Source organism: Catharus ustulatus, chromosome 5, assembly GCF_009819885.2.
Source record: "Catharus ustulatus isolate bCatUst1 chromosome 5, bCatUst1.pri.v2, whole genome shotgun sequence".
Lineage (NCBI taxonomy): Eukaryota > Metazoa > Chordata > Aves > Passeriformes > Turdidae > Catharus > Catharus ustulatus.
In genome coordinates, this window is record NC_046225.1 from 2159970 (window position 1) to 2173555 (window position 13586).

At 54.5% G+C, this 13586-nt stretch overlaps 1 protein-coding gene across 49 annotated transcripts in view; it reads left to right on the forward strand.

Moving 5' to 3' along the window:
- The window catches only part of ANK2 (ankyrin 2), a 271811-nt gene extending 259660 nt beyond the window's left edge, over positions 1–12151 (forward strand). For 47 of the 49 annotated variants that reach the window (XM_033059491.1, XM_033059494.2, XM_033059495.1 and 44 more), the window contains 4 exons: positions 475–558; positions 1304–1468; positions 2240–2422; positions 9978–12151. In XM_033059491.1, coding sequence (XP_032915382.1) covers positions 475–558; positions 1304–1468; positions 2240–2422; positions 9978–9992 — 447 coding nt within the window. In that variant the 3' untranslated portion in view covers positions 9993–12151. The remainder of the gene's footprint in view (positions 1–474; positions 559–1303; positions 1469–2239; positions 2423–9977) is intronic. The other 2 variants (XM_042779240.1, XM_042779241.1) reach the window with 2 other exon arrangements.
- Positions 12152–13586: the final 1435 nt, after the last annotated feature.

A 13586-nucleotide genomic window follows, 5' to 3' on the forward strand; every position in this document is an offset into this window, starting at 1 on the left:
GCTCGGACGAGGACGAGATGGTGACCACCAGGGTCATTCGGCGCCGCGTGATCATTCAGGTACCGCGTGTCCAACGGCTGCACGAGCCTGTGCTGCCCTAGGCCTGAGCTGCTGCTGTGACTCAGGCTGGGATGCTCCCAAAGAATGCATCTCCACTGGATAAGCTGTTCCAATACTTGAGGATTACAGTAACACTGCTAACCCCTCTGTAAATTCCATGGATGCCTCAGTAGGAGGAGGATGAAGGCTTGTCAGCCTTGTATGCAACAAGGTCAACTAATGTATCTTTGCCTGTGTGCTGTGACATCACTTTTCTTTGCATGCCTTTCTAAGGATTTACCTGCAGAACAGGTTTTTTTCCTAACGTGCCTGGTTTTTCCTCCATTCTGTAACCCATTAACCTGTTGTAAAATGGCTTTTTTCAAGAGCCACGTGAAGGCCTCCCTTCACACAACTTTGTTTTTTGTCATACAGGCTGATAGTATGCCTGAAATGCCACCAGAAACAGTCACAGAGGAGCAGTACACAGATGAACATGGCCACACAGTGGTGAAGAAGGTATTGTCAGTTCTGCCCCTTGCTACTTCTTCCTCTCCTGTAAAAGGAAGGAAAATCATTCCAGAGATGCCAGACTTTCTGCTCTGAAGGGCTGTGATTTGAAGAGTAGCAAGTGGAAGGAATGAGAATTTCAGCTCATGAGAGCTACCAAAGTTCAAATGATAGTTTAGATTCTCAAAATCATTCTGTGTTATGGTGTGTAATGCAACAGGATGTATTTTGTTACCTTTTGTTTAAAGCCAAGGAAAATCCTTCATAGATTCATAGGTTTGAGAAGAAAATTTTGTTATTTTTTTAAAAAAAGCTCCATGAGAAAACCCACCCCCACCACAATCTTACAAGATGTTTGTTTGCTTTCCTAATGAAAGCAATGGAAGGCTGGGTCTGTAAGAGTCAGATAACCCCCAGACTCTGGATCTTCACAATTGGATAATGCTTAGAAAAGCAAATTCTGCTCAGCATGCAAGTGAAAGGAGAACTTCTGTGCTCCTTTCTCTGTCTGACACCTCGGTGCTCAGTGATTTGGTGTAGGACTTGGCTGAGCCCTGCAATTCTTTTCTTGCTTTGGCCAGCCAGTACCCCGAGAGCTTTAGCACTGTGTGAATCTCTTGAGCAGGTATTGAGAAGTAGAGCATGGAACCCTGTTCACAGGTTCAAACTGCCCTTTGAGTAGCAAATACTAGATAGGGAACAAAGAGGAACATTTTACTGCCACTACCTTGGGGACTAAACTCCATTCCTTCAGGTGACTCGGAAGATCATCCGGCGATACGTCGCTCCAGATGGCGTGGAAAAGGAGGAAGTGCTAATGCAGGGAACACCGCAAGCCCCCGTCAGTGTGCAAGAGGGAGATGGTTATTCCAAAGTGGTGAAGCGAGTTGTGCTGAAGAGTGACAGTGAGCACTCAGAGGTAGGGAGTGCTTTGCCTGCCGTGGCACAGAGCAGCAGCACCCCAGCAGGGCTCTCAGTCACTGCAGCTCAGCGCGCTCCTTCTGCCGCTCAGGCCTAGAACCCCACAGTTACAGGAGGTTTACCTTGCTGGTCTGTTCTTGCTTTAAAGAAGCTAAAAACATCTAGGACTTAAACAAAAACTGCATCAGAGCCAGGTAATTAAAAACAGCCTAAAAAGGTAAGTGCCTTCCTGCCACACTTCACTGTCTGGCCCCACAGGAGTTTGGATCAGCACTCCCGAGTTGTGATGGAGGGCCAGAAAGTGGCAGTGCAGCTGCTGTCAGCAGTGCTGGGCAAAGCAGTTATTGCAATTGTGAAAAACAGCACTGATATATTTGCTTGCTGGAATTAATAATCAGGAATAATTCTTTAGGAGTAAAGTAACAAGGAAGAAGGGTCTTAATTTTTCTCTTTATTTTTCCTTCCCCCGCTTTTTTCTATTTTTCCTTTTTCCTCTTACCTTTTTGTCCTTTTTTTCTCTCTTTTCCTTTCTCCTATTGTCCTTTTTTATTTCTTCTCTTTTTCCTTTCTTATTTTCTCTCTTTTTTCGTCTTTCTCTCTTTTCTTTTTTCCCTCTTTTTTTTTCCCCTTTTATGTCTTCCCCCCCACATTTTTACTTTTTTTTCCCCTCTTTTTCTTTCCAGTAAGCTTTACCTTGTGGAGCCCATAGACACAGAAGTTAATTTGGCCAGTGCACATCCCAGCTGACTTGTGCTTTCTAACCTTGCAGGTGACTCTGTCTGAACCTGCTGTTCTCTCTAGTGCCTCCAAATTCCAGTCCGAACCAGTGGAGGGCCGGAAAGTCAGCAAGGTCATAAAGACCACTGTGGTGCATGGAGAGAGGACAGAGAAACACCTGGGGGATGCCAGCCTGGCTTCTGATCTTCCATCAGCCAAAGAGGACTTTGAAGAGGTAAAAAGAACTTTTATCTATTATTGTCCCAGGGGCAACATCTGTTCTCCAGAAAGGTTTTGTTGGTGGCCCAGCAGACCCAGCAAGTCCTGAGAGGTGCTGTTGTACTCAGCCATGTTACAAAAAGCTGCATGTCTCAGGAGTGTGTAGTGAAAGCTGACAGTGCAGAATTAGCTGAGAAACTGGACAAGACCAAAGGAGAACATTGTAGAGGCTTTGTGTGTAGTTCTTAGATGTCTAGGGGGTGAGTGCAGGTGCAGTTCATTCCTGTGCTACCACTTGTGCAGGTAACTGTGGAAGTGGCTCCAGGTGAGCCCCCACTCAGGGTAAATGGATGTTCCTCCCCTGAATCCAGTCTCTGGTCACCTTAAGAACACAGCCTGGGAAGAAACACTCAGCTCCCAGGTTCTGCCTCAGAAAATCCTGATGTCTGTAGGCACGACTGTGCATGCTTTGGTACAGAAATGGAGCTGCCCCCTAGGAGAAACTGAGTGTGATGTGTGTGCAGGAGGGAGGGACTTCTTTTGAGTTTCAGCTTTTTCTCAGCATTCAGCTGTGTGACTACGAAGGACTAAGGTAGGAAGAGCTCCAGGTGTTTTGGGTGTGTTGTAATTGGGGTTTGTTTTCCCTGGAGGCTTTGAGCTATACAGGTCATCACATGAGAGTGCAAGCACCTGCTCTGGTAGAGAAGGAAGTCCAGAAAGACGATGGATCAGTAATTAAAAGGTTTGGTGAATTGATGAAGTGTTATTGTAAATGAACTAACACAGTCACAGGAGTGGATTGCAGTGAGTTTCTGCGGTGGATGCAAAGCACTACTAAAGCAATGACTAACCTGGAGGCAGTGAAATAAAGCATTTTCCACACAGCAGGACTTAATGCAAAGGCTGGTCTTTATTGCAGAGATGGGGAAATGCCTTTCTGGTGAATAGTTTCACACTTTCAGCAAAGTAGCAAGGTTAAATTGGATGGAGAATGAGATAAATAAAGGAGCAGTGATTGGAGAATGAACAGATGAGTGTAGCACAGGATGAATGATGGGTTGATGAATAAATGGATGGACACTGACTGGATGACAGGCAATGAAGTGATGCATGGATGAACAGGTAGATAAGAGAGGAGGAGTGGATGATGGATGGATAGGTGATGGTTGGAGAATGGATGAACAAAGGAGAATGAAGAAACAGATGAATGCTGGAGAGTAGGTAAAGGACAAGGGGGTGGATGCAATGAATGAACAGATGGATGAGGAGTGACTGGTGAGAGGAGAATGAGTGAAGGGGTGCATGGACAGTGGAGGAATGCAGAAGGGGTGAAGAGCTGCGGTGAGTGAGGCACACAGGATGGACACAGGGAGTGAAGGCACAGAATCAGCAGCAAGGTAGGATTACTCCTCCTCCTCTTCATCCTCCTGATCTGTTCTTCTGCCTCCTCTTATTGTTCCTATTTCTCTTCCTCCTATTGTAGTCCTTATCTTCCAATCCATGCCATGATTTTCCATTCTGTTCTCTCCCAAATCCTCTCCCTCCCAGTCATCTATTTCCTCCTAATGCCGTTCCTCCTCCTGTTCTGTCCTTCATTGTCCCTCTTCCCATTCTGCCCCTTCTGGTCTCACTCCTGCCCTGCCCTCTGCTCTGTCTTTGGACTTGTGTTCTTCATCTTGTCCTGCCTGTCACCATCTGTCTGCCTCATCTGTCTCCCCTGGCCTGGCCTCCTCTGGCCTCTAATAGCCTCCCCTAGCTGGGCCTCCACTCCTCCGGCCTCTAATAGCCTCCCCTAGCTGGGCCTCCACTCCTCCGGCCTCTAATAACCTCCCCTAGCTGGGCCTCCACAGGCCTCACCTCCTCTGGCCTCTAATGGCCTCCCCTGGCGTGGCCTCCACAGGCCTCCCCTCCTCTGGCCTCACTTGGCCTCCATCAGCCTCCCCTAGCTGGGCCTCCACTGGCCTCACCTCCTCTGGCCTCTAATGGCCTCCCTGAGCCTGGCCTCCACTGGCCTCCACTCCTCCGGCCTCTAATAGCCTCCCCTAGCTGGGCCTCCACTGGCCTCCCCTCCTCTGGCCTCTAATGGCCTCCGTCAGCCTCCCCTGGCGTGGCCTCCACTGGCCTCCACTCCTCCGGCCTCTAATAGCCTCCCCTAGCTGGGCCTCCACTGGCCTCCACTCCTCCGGCCTCTAATAGCCTCCCCTAGCTGGGCCTCCACTGGCCTCCCCTCCTCTGGCCTCTAACAGCCTCCATGAGCCTGGCCTCCACTGGCCTCCACTCCTCCGGCCTCTAATAGCCTCCCCTAGCTGGGCCTCCACTGGCCTCCACTCCTCCAGCCTCTAATGGCCTCGCCTAGCTGGGCCTCCACTGGCCTCCCCTCCTCTGGCCTCTAACAGCCTCCATGAGCCTGGCCTCCACTGGCCTCCACTCCTCCGGCCTCTAATAGCCTCCCCTAGCTGGGCCTCCCATAGCCTCAACTCCTCTGGCCTCTAATGGCCTCCCCTAGCCTGGCCTCCGCTGGCCTCCCCTCCTCCGGCCTCTAATGGCCTCCCCTAGCTGGGCCTCTAATAGCCTCCCCTAGCCTGGCCTCCCCTCCTCCGGCCTCTAATAGCCTCCCCTAGCTGGGCCTCCACTGGCCTCCCCTCCTCTGGCCTCTACTGGCCTCCCCTAGCTGGGCCTCCACAGGCCTCACCTCCTCTGGCCTCACTTGGCCTCCATCAGCCTCCCCTAGCTGGGCCTCCACAGGCCTCACCTCCTCCGGCCTCTAATGGCCTCCCCGAGCCTGGCCTCCACTGGCCTCATCTCCTCTGGCCTCTAATGGCCTCCATGAGCCTGGCCTCCGCTCCTCCGGCCTCTAATAGCCTCCCCTAGCTGGGCCTCCACTGGCCTCCCCTCCTCTGGCCTCTACTGGCCTCCCCTAGCTGGGCCTCCACTGGCCTCCACTCCTCTGGCCTCTAATGGCCTCCCCTAGCCTGGCCTCCACTCCTCTGGCCTCTAATAGCCTCCCCTAGCTGGGCCTCTAGTGGCCTCCACTCCTCTGGCCTCTAATGGCCTCCCTGAGCCTGGCCTCCACTCCTCCGGCCTCTAATGGCCTCCCCTAGCCTGGCCTCCCCTCCTCTGGCCTCTAGTAGCCTCCCCTAGCTGGGCCTCCACTGGCCTCCCCTCCTCTGGCCTCTAATAGCCTCCCCTAGCTGGGCCTCTACTGGCCTCCCCTCCTCTGGCCTCTAATGGCCTCCCTGAGCCTGGCCTCCACTCCTCCGGCCTCTAATGGCCTCCCCTAGCCTGGCCTCCACTCCTCCGGCCTCTACTGGCCTCCCCTAGCTGGGCCTCCACTGGCCTCCCCTCCTCTGGCCTCACTTGGCCTCCATCAGCCTCCCCTAGCTGGGCCTCCACAGGCCTCACCTCCTCTGGCCTCTAATGGCCTCCCTGAGCCTGGCCTCCACTCCTCTGGCCTCTAATAGCCTCCCCTAGCTGGGCCTCCACTGGCCTCCCCTCCTCTGGCCTCTACTGGCCTCCCCTAGCTGGGCCTCCACTGGCCTCCACTCCTCTGGCCTCTAATGGCCTCCCCTAGCCTGGCCTCCACTCCTCTGGCCTCTAATAGCCTCCCCTAGCTGGGCCTCTAGTGGCCTCCACTCCTCTGGCCTCTAATGGCCTCCCTGAGCCTGGCCTCCACTCCTCCGGCCTCTAATGGCCTCCCCTAGCCTGGCCTCCCCTCCTCTGGCCTCTAGTAGCCTCCCCTAGCTGGGCCTCCACTGGCCTCCCCTCCTCTGGCCTCTAATAGCCTCCCCTAGCTGGGCCTCTACTGGCCTCCCCTCCTCTGGCCTCTAATGGCCTCCCTGAGCCTGGCCTCCACTCCTCCGGCCTCTAATGGCCTCCCCTAGCCTGGCCTCCACTCCTCCGGCCTCTACTGGCCTCCCCTAGCTGGGCCTCCACTGGCCTCCCCTCCTCTGGCCTCACTTGGCCTCCATCAGCCTCCCCTAGCTGGGCCTCCACAGGCCTCACCTCCTCTGGCCTCTAATGGCCTCCCTGAGCCTGGCCTCCACTGGCCTCCACTCCTCCGGCCTCTAATGGCCTCCCCTAGCTGGGCCTCCACAGGCCTCACCTCCTCTGGCCTCTAATGGCCTCCCTGAGCCTGGCCTCCACTGGCCTCCACTCCTCCGGCCTCTAATGGCCTCCCCTAGCTGGGCCTCCACAGGCCTCACCTCCTCTGGCCTCTAATGGCCTCCATGAGCCTGGCCTCCGCTCCTCCGGCCTCTAATAGCCTCCCCTAGCTGGGCCTCCACTGGCCTCCACTCCTCCAGCCTCTAATAGCCTCCCCTCCTCAGGCCTCTAACAGCCTCCATGAGCCTGGCCTCCACTGGCCTCCACTCCTCCGGCCTCTAATAGCCTCCCCTAGCTGGGCCTCCACTGGCCTCCACTCCTCCAGCCTCTAATAGCCTCGCCTAGCTGGGCCTCCACTGGCCTCCCCTCCTCTGGCCTCTAATGGCCTCCCCTGGCGTGGCCTCCACAGGCCTCCCCTCCTCTGGCCTCACTTGGCCTCCATCAGCCTCCCCTAGCTGGGCCTCCACAGGCCTCACCTCCTCTGGCCTCTAATGGCCTCCCCTAGCCTGGCCTCCACTCCTCTGGCCTCTAATGGCCTCCCTGAGCCTGGCCTCCACTCCTCCGGCCTCTAATGGCCTCCCCTAGCCTGGCCTCCCCTCCTCTGGCCTCTAATAGCCTCCCCTAGCTGGGCCTCCACTGGCCTCCCCTCCTCTGGCCTCACTTGGCCTCCGTCAGCCTCCCCTGGCGTGGCCTCCACTGGCCTCCCCTCCTCTGGCCTCTAATGGCCTCCCTGAACCTGGCCTCCACTCCTCCGGCCTCTAATAGCCTCCCCTAGCCTGGCCTCCACTCCTCCGGCCTCTACTGGCCTCCCCTAGCTGGGCCTCCACTGGCCTCCCCTCCTCTGGCCTCACTTGGCCTCCATCAGCCTCCCCTAGCTGGGCCTCCACTGGCATCACCTCCTCTGGCCTCTAATGGCCTCCCCGAGCCTGGCCTCCGCTCCTCCGGCCTCTAACAGCCTCCATGAGCCTGGCCTCCACTGGCCTCCACTCCTCCGGCCTCTAATAGCCTCCCCTAGCTGGGCCTCCCATAGCCTCAACTCCTCTGGCCTCTAATGGCCTCCCCTAGCCTGGCCTCCGCTGGCCTCCCCTCCTCCGGCCTCTAATGGCCTCCCCTAGCTGGGCCTCTAATAGCCTCCCCTAGCCTGGCCTCCCCTCCTCCGGCCTCTAATAGCCTCCCCTAGCTGGGCCTCCACTGGCCTCCCCTCCTCTGGCCTCTAATGGCCTCCATGAGCCTGGCCTCCGCTCCTCCGGCCTCTAATAGCCTCCCCTAGCTGGGCCTCCACTGGCCTCACCTCCTCTGGCCTCTAATAGCCTCCCCTCCTCTGGCCTCACTTGGCCTCCGTCAGCCTCCCCTGGCGTGGCCTCCACTGGCCTCCCCTCCTCTGGCCTCTACTGGCCTCCCCTAGCTGGGCCTCCACAGGCCTCACCTCCTCTGGCCTCACTTGGCCTCCATCAGCCTCCCCTAGCTGGGCCTCCACAGGCCTCACCTCCTCTGGCCTCTAATGGCCTCCCTGAGCCTGGCCTCCACTGGCCTCCACTCCTCTGGCCTCTAATAGCCTCCCCTAGCCTGGCCTCCACTCCTCCGGCCTCTACTGGCCTCCCCTAGCCTGGCCTCCTCTGGCCTCAACTTTTCTGGCCTCTCATGGCCTCCCCTAGCCTGGCCTCCCCTCCTCCGGCCTCTAATAGCCTCCCCTAGCTGGGCCTCCACTGGCCTCACCTCCTCTGGCCTCTAATGGCCTCCCCTAGCCTGGCCTCCACTCCTCCGGCCTCTAATAGCCTCCCCTAGCTGGGCCTCCACTGGCCTCCCCTCCTCTGGCCTCTAATGGCCTCCCCTAGCTGGGTCTCCACTGGCCTCCCCTCCTCTGGCCTCACTTGGCCTCCGTCGGCCTCCCCTGGCGTGGCCTCCACAGGCCTCAACTCCTCTGGCCTCTAATGGCCTCCATGAGCCTGGCCTCCCCTGGCCTCGCCTCTGCTGGCATCCCCTCCTCCAGCCTCTAATGGCCTCCCCTAGCCTGGTCTCCTCTGGCCTTTCCTTCTCTGGCCTCCCTTGACCTTACCTCTGCTGGCCTCCCCTTCTCTGGCCTCGTCTCCTCCGGCCTCTTCTGGCTTCTCCCGCACTGGCCTCCCTCCCACCCTCATCCCCCCCCCACCCTCCCACCCTCATCCCCCCACCCCGTCCCTTCATTCCCATCCCCCCATTCCTTGCCCGTATCTCACCCTCCCTCCCTCCCTCCATTTCCCCCCCTCCAGTCACTCCCCTGACCCATCAGCCGCTCTCCCTTTCTCCATCTCCCTCATCCCGTTCTTTCTCCATGCCTCACTCTGCATTCCTGCACCTGCACTCCCGTCATCCATGACCCCCAGTGCTCCAGGCCCCTTGCCTGCCCTCCTTCCATCTTTCAGTCTCCAATCCCTATCAATCCACATCCATCCTTCACCCTTTTCTGCCATTCTCTCTGGCTCTGGAAATAAGAAGCAGACACAGGGTGGGCATCAGGTTTCTCTTTATAGAAGGGTTTTCAGGTGAAGGAAAGGACACAACACATCTACGATTTTTATTTATTTTGGAAACTTTACTTACCAGTAGCAGCCATCCCTCTATACATTGCTCAGTCTCTCTCGCTGCACTGTGCTCCAGTCAGCATCCTGCCCTCTCCACACCTCCATCCTGCACACTGTGATGCCCTTCTCCCGGTTCTAGAAATAAGAGGCGGACACAGGGTGTGAATAAGTAAGGATCCTCAGGTGGAAAATGCTGAGGAAGCGCACCCTGCATGACTTGTGTAAATTCTTCAGTGATTTTGCACATTTTCCTTCATCATCCATTGTCACTCTCCCTCCAATCATCATCCATGCTCCTACACCATCTTCCAGGCTCCATGCATCCATCCTTCACTCTCCATCCATTCTGATGCCTTTCTCCCTGCTTCTAGAAATAAGAGGCAGACACGGGGTGGTCAGCAGGGGTGCCTTTATACAGGGATCCTCAGGTGGAAAATGTTGAGGCTGTGTGACTGATGCATGTGCAAGTTTATTTTGCAAATGAGCAGATCTGACCAGAGCTCCCATTACAGGCACACCCAGTGAAGTCATGGCCCCAACTCCAGCACGTACCAGATAATGCACACCCCCCCCCACACCCTTTGGATTAGGATTTGCCCCTGTTGATAAAAATATGCCTCAAAGAGCTGATTTCAACCTTGGTTTCTAAGGAATACCAGGATAGCACAGGGGTCCTACCTAAGAGAATACTGAAGCTTAGTTGATATAACAATGATATAGCAAAGACTATAGGGAATAGATCCAGGGGTAGGGATCCATAGGAGTGCACTATTGCATTGTACTTACCCCTCGCTGTGCCTTCTCTCCGGCATGTGTAACCCTGCCCCGTGAAGCCTGAATGGCACCATTCCCTCAGACATCCAGAGCTGTGCCCTCTCTAAGTCAGGTCTCTCCTTTCTCTGGTTCCAGGACAATACTAAGTAAAGCCAGCACACAGAAGAGGACCGTGATGAAGGACCGCTATGGAAAACACGTTCACATAGAAGAGCTGGAAGACACCCCAGAAGCGCTGCCCAGGGATGACCTCCAGCACGACCTCCAGCAGCTTCTTCGGCACTTCTGCCGCGAGGGCTGGGCACAGGAGGCCAAGTGAGAAGCTGCCGCCCCTGCACAGCGCCACGTGCCCCCGCCCCACGCGGCTGTCACCGTCCCCGGGCAGCGGAGTCCTCGCTGCCGCTCCTCCTGTGCAGCTGCAGTCAATTCATTTCTCCCCTCCCAAGTTTCATTTTGTGCTGTTATGGTTTTTCACCCTGTAAGCTAATTTGTGACCAAAGATAGCATCCTTCAGGCAGGATGATTTATCCGCCACAATGGCACCCTGTCAGCGTCACCACCTGTCCCTGTCCCCTCGCTCTGGCGCTCGCTTACTGACACGGCCCCTGCCAAGCAGACTTCATCGACAGGCCTCTTCCTCTGACTGTGTACACGCGCCGTACCAAGGAGTTACGTGTGAACTGTAAATAGCAGAGTATTTGAACTCGTCAGACCGCAGAACGCTCACTGCCCGTTGGCGTCGTGGGTTCCGAGTGCGCGGAGCCCGCGGAACGGTGACGCAGCACCCGGACTGCACACGCTGACTGACTGACCCAGGAGGAAGCGCTGCAGGGCTACCGAGTACCGACTTACCGCTCAGAGATCCGGTCCAGGCAACGGCTGCCAGAGCCAGGCAAAGGCAGCTGCTCACGTGAGTCACAGCTGACCGTGCCCATTAATAGTGCAGACACCTTCAGGCAGCCACTGACACACGGCCCCTCCAACAGAGACAAACTCTCACACTAGGTACCCAAGCTGCTAGCAGCTCTACCTGCAGCACGTTCGCACGTGGTATTAAAGCCGATAGATCTGGACCTGCGGTGGAGTGCAGTCAACAACCCTGACTCCGGTAGTTTCCATCGCCGCTTAGCCAACCTCACCGACCGACGGGGGCGCTTCCTGCTGGCCACTGCACTGTAGATAATAACTACGGGATAAAGACTTACCACTATACAAGGAGAATAATTAGGTCACCATGTTTTATCGAGATTGCCTCTTAGCTGATACACGCATGTGGCATTTGAAGGTCAAAACCAAACCCTCCTAGAACCATGTCAGCTTCTCGGCCCTCTTAGCACTGAGCGAGCAGTTTTTATCTTCTGATCGAGTGTTTTTTAAACAACGAGTGCTCACAACCCTTGGCAGCCCATTTCTGTTAATATTTGTTATGTAACTATATAATATATATATTTCTAAACTGACCCTGTGAAAACCACACTAGCATGTCTGCACTTTTATTTTCCGAAAGGGGAACGTAGGGATCTGATGTTTTGGGTGTTCTATACCTTAATATTTAATGGAGGGAGCTCTGTAGGGTTCTAGCATAACAGGCATACACACAAACACCAACTCAATGCTTTCAAACAGCTGTTTCAGTTTTTTAAGAGTAGTCTCAGCAGCAGAGTAAAACCAACCCTCTCCTCTAGGAGCAGTCCAAGCTTATCTGGCCTTCGACAATTATAGGGGTTTTTTGTTTTTTTAAAATGACTCACTCAGTGCTCAGAACAAGGGCACTTCCTCATTAAGGTAATGATGCCAAAAGCATGGAAACATCTCTGGAGTTCTGGTTTCCTGTGAGCAGATCCACTGAGATGCCATGCTGACACTTTTTGGGCAGGCAAGAAAGGAAACTAAAAGAAAAAAGTGTTTTGGCAGCCAAACCGAATGAGACCCGTGATGAAACATCTCACAGCGTATCGTGGCTTCCTGACTGTCCCAGACAGCACAGGAGGATCTTCAAGGATGGGGCTCTCAAGAAATTTCTGTTGTGTTATTTGCGGTGCAGATGATGTTCTGTGTAACAGCATAATGGTTATTCACCTCTTATTTTGATTTTTTGCTGTGTTATCAGAGAACTTGAATACTGTGAGAAGAAGTGAATTTTAAGTTGACGAATCAGCATCTTGTTCCCATGGTGATAACACTAATTGAATATATCTATGAGGGCATGTATTAGTTAAAAATTAAAAAGATACAACACTAACAATACATAGCTGCAATGTGTACAATGGCTGATTTAACTAAATAAAAATGTACAAGTGTTAAATGTAGCAACGGTGGCTCGCTCGCTTTTACTGCCCGCACGGGGACCTCAGCTGCGCGCTCTGAGTCACAGCTGCTGTGTGCCCAGCTCGCTCGCTCCTCACAGACCAAAGCTCCTCTTCCCTCTCTTTCTCGTGCATTCCCTGTGACAGGCAACTGTGCACAAACAAGTCCAACAATCAAACAAATCCAACTCGAACCCGCACACAGTGAGTCAACAACCCCACCTTAAAAGAAACCGCACACACCTCCAGCTCACAACTGTCACGCTGGCCTGAGGATAAGTGGGGGAAAACAGACAGGGATAACTAATGGGGAATTCCGGAGATGCACGTGCCTGGGTGAGCCTCGCTGCCTGTGCTGGAAAGCATGACAGCATCGGGGAAATGGGGACACAACAGAGGTAGGCTAGCACTGGGCTTTTATGTTTTTAAATCCCAGTCTGACCAGTTTCACTCAGCCATGTCAGTACTCCCCAACGCAAGCACTATTTGCTCAAAGATACTGGCCACTCCTCCTTAATACCTCAAGTAAACACACCTTTCCTTGAGTACACTACGGCCTGTAACTTCAAACCTTTGATAGTGGGCAACTTCCAAATCCAGTACATTTCCCTAAGGAAATAAACCCATCTGGCTTCACCTGCGCCTTAAAACAGTCACCATGTCCCAGGTCTGACTCTGCAATTGCTGCACGCGCTTGGCACGGGGAGCAGCATCTGAGAACAGCCCGAAGGTACAACTGTTGGCAGGTCTCAAAATACCTGGTAAAGAGGTCACTGGCTGCAATTCTCCTGAGTGCAGCAACAAGGCCACCAAGAGCAGCGGTATCCTCAGCCCTTGCCTTGTGCTCCAGTCCCCTGCACAGAGCTGGCTTGTCTTGCCAGGCCTAACCCTGTCCTCAGCAGTGGAAGCAGCCGTAGGCGCAGCCCTGCTCCGCTTCCCTTGTGCCAGCTCCAGTTCTCGCCTCTGCCATCAGGAGAGGGTTATACAGCTAGGAGCCTGTCAAGCATGGGAACAGTTACATGGGTCTCTGCAGGTACAGGGAGTGAGGGGAGCCATGAGAAAACACATTTCCCATGTTTGGGGAGGGTGTGAGGAGTACTCCTCCTCCTTCTATGTGCACACTGCAGGGCTATGCAGACACAGCACTGAGCCCACGGCTCGTTCCTTCAGCTGTTACAGCGACAGCCCCAGCAAGGACACGCAGCCACACAATCATCCCGGGCAGGAAACCTGCTCCTGCCCCATCACAGACCTGAAGCCATTTCTCCCACTGAGTCAACTGAATGAGGGCACCCATTCACTTCCAAAAACAACTGACTGACTCCCTTTTCTCTCCTAATTTCTGGATCTGCTCCATGAAATTCACATCCTTTGTGGTGGAATTTAGTCAGTTTTGGTTTTGTGGTTTTTTTTTTTTTAAATAAAACCAATACCTCCT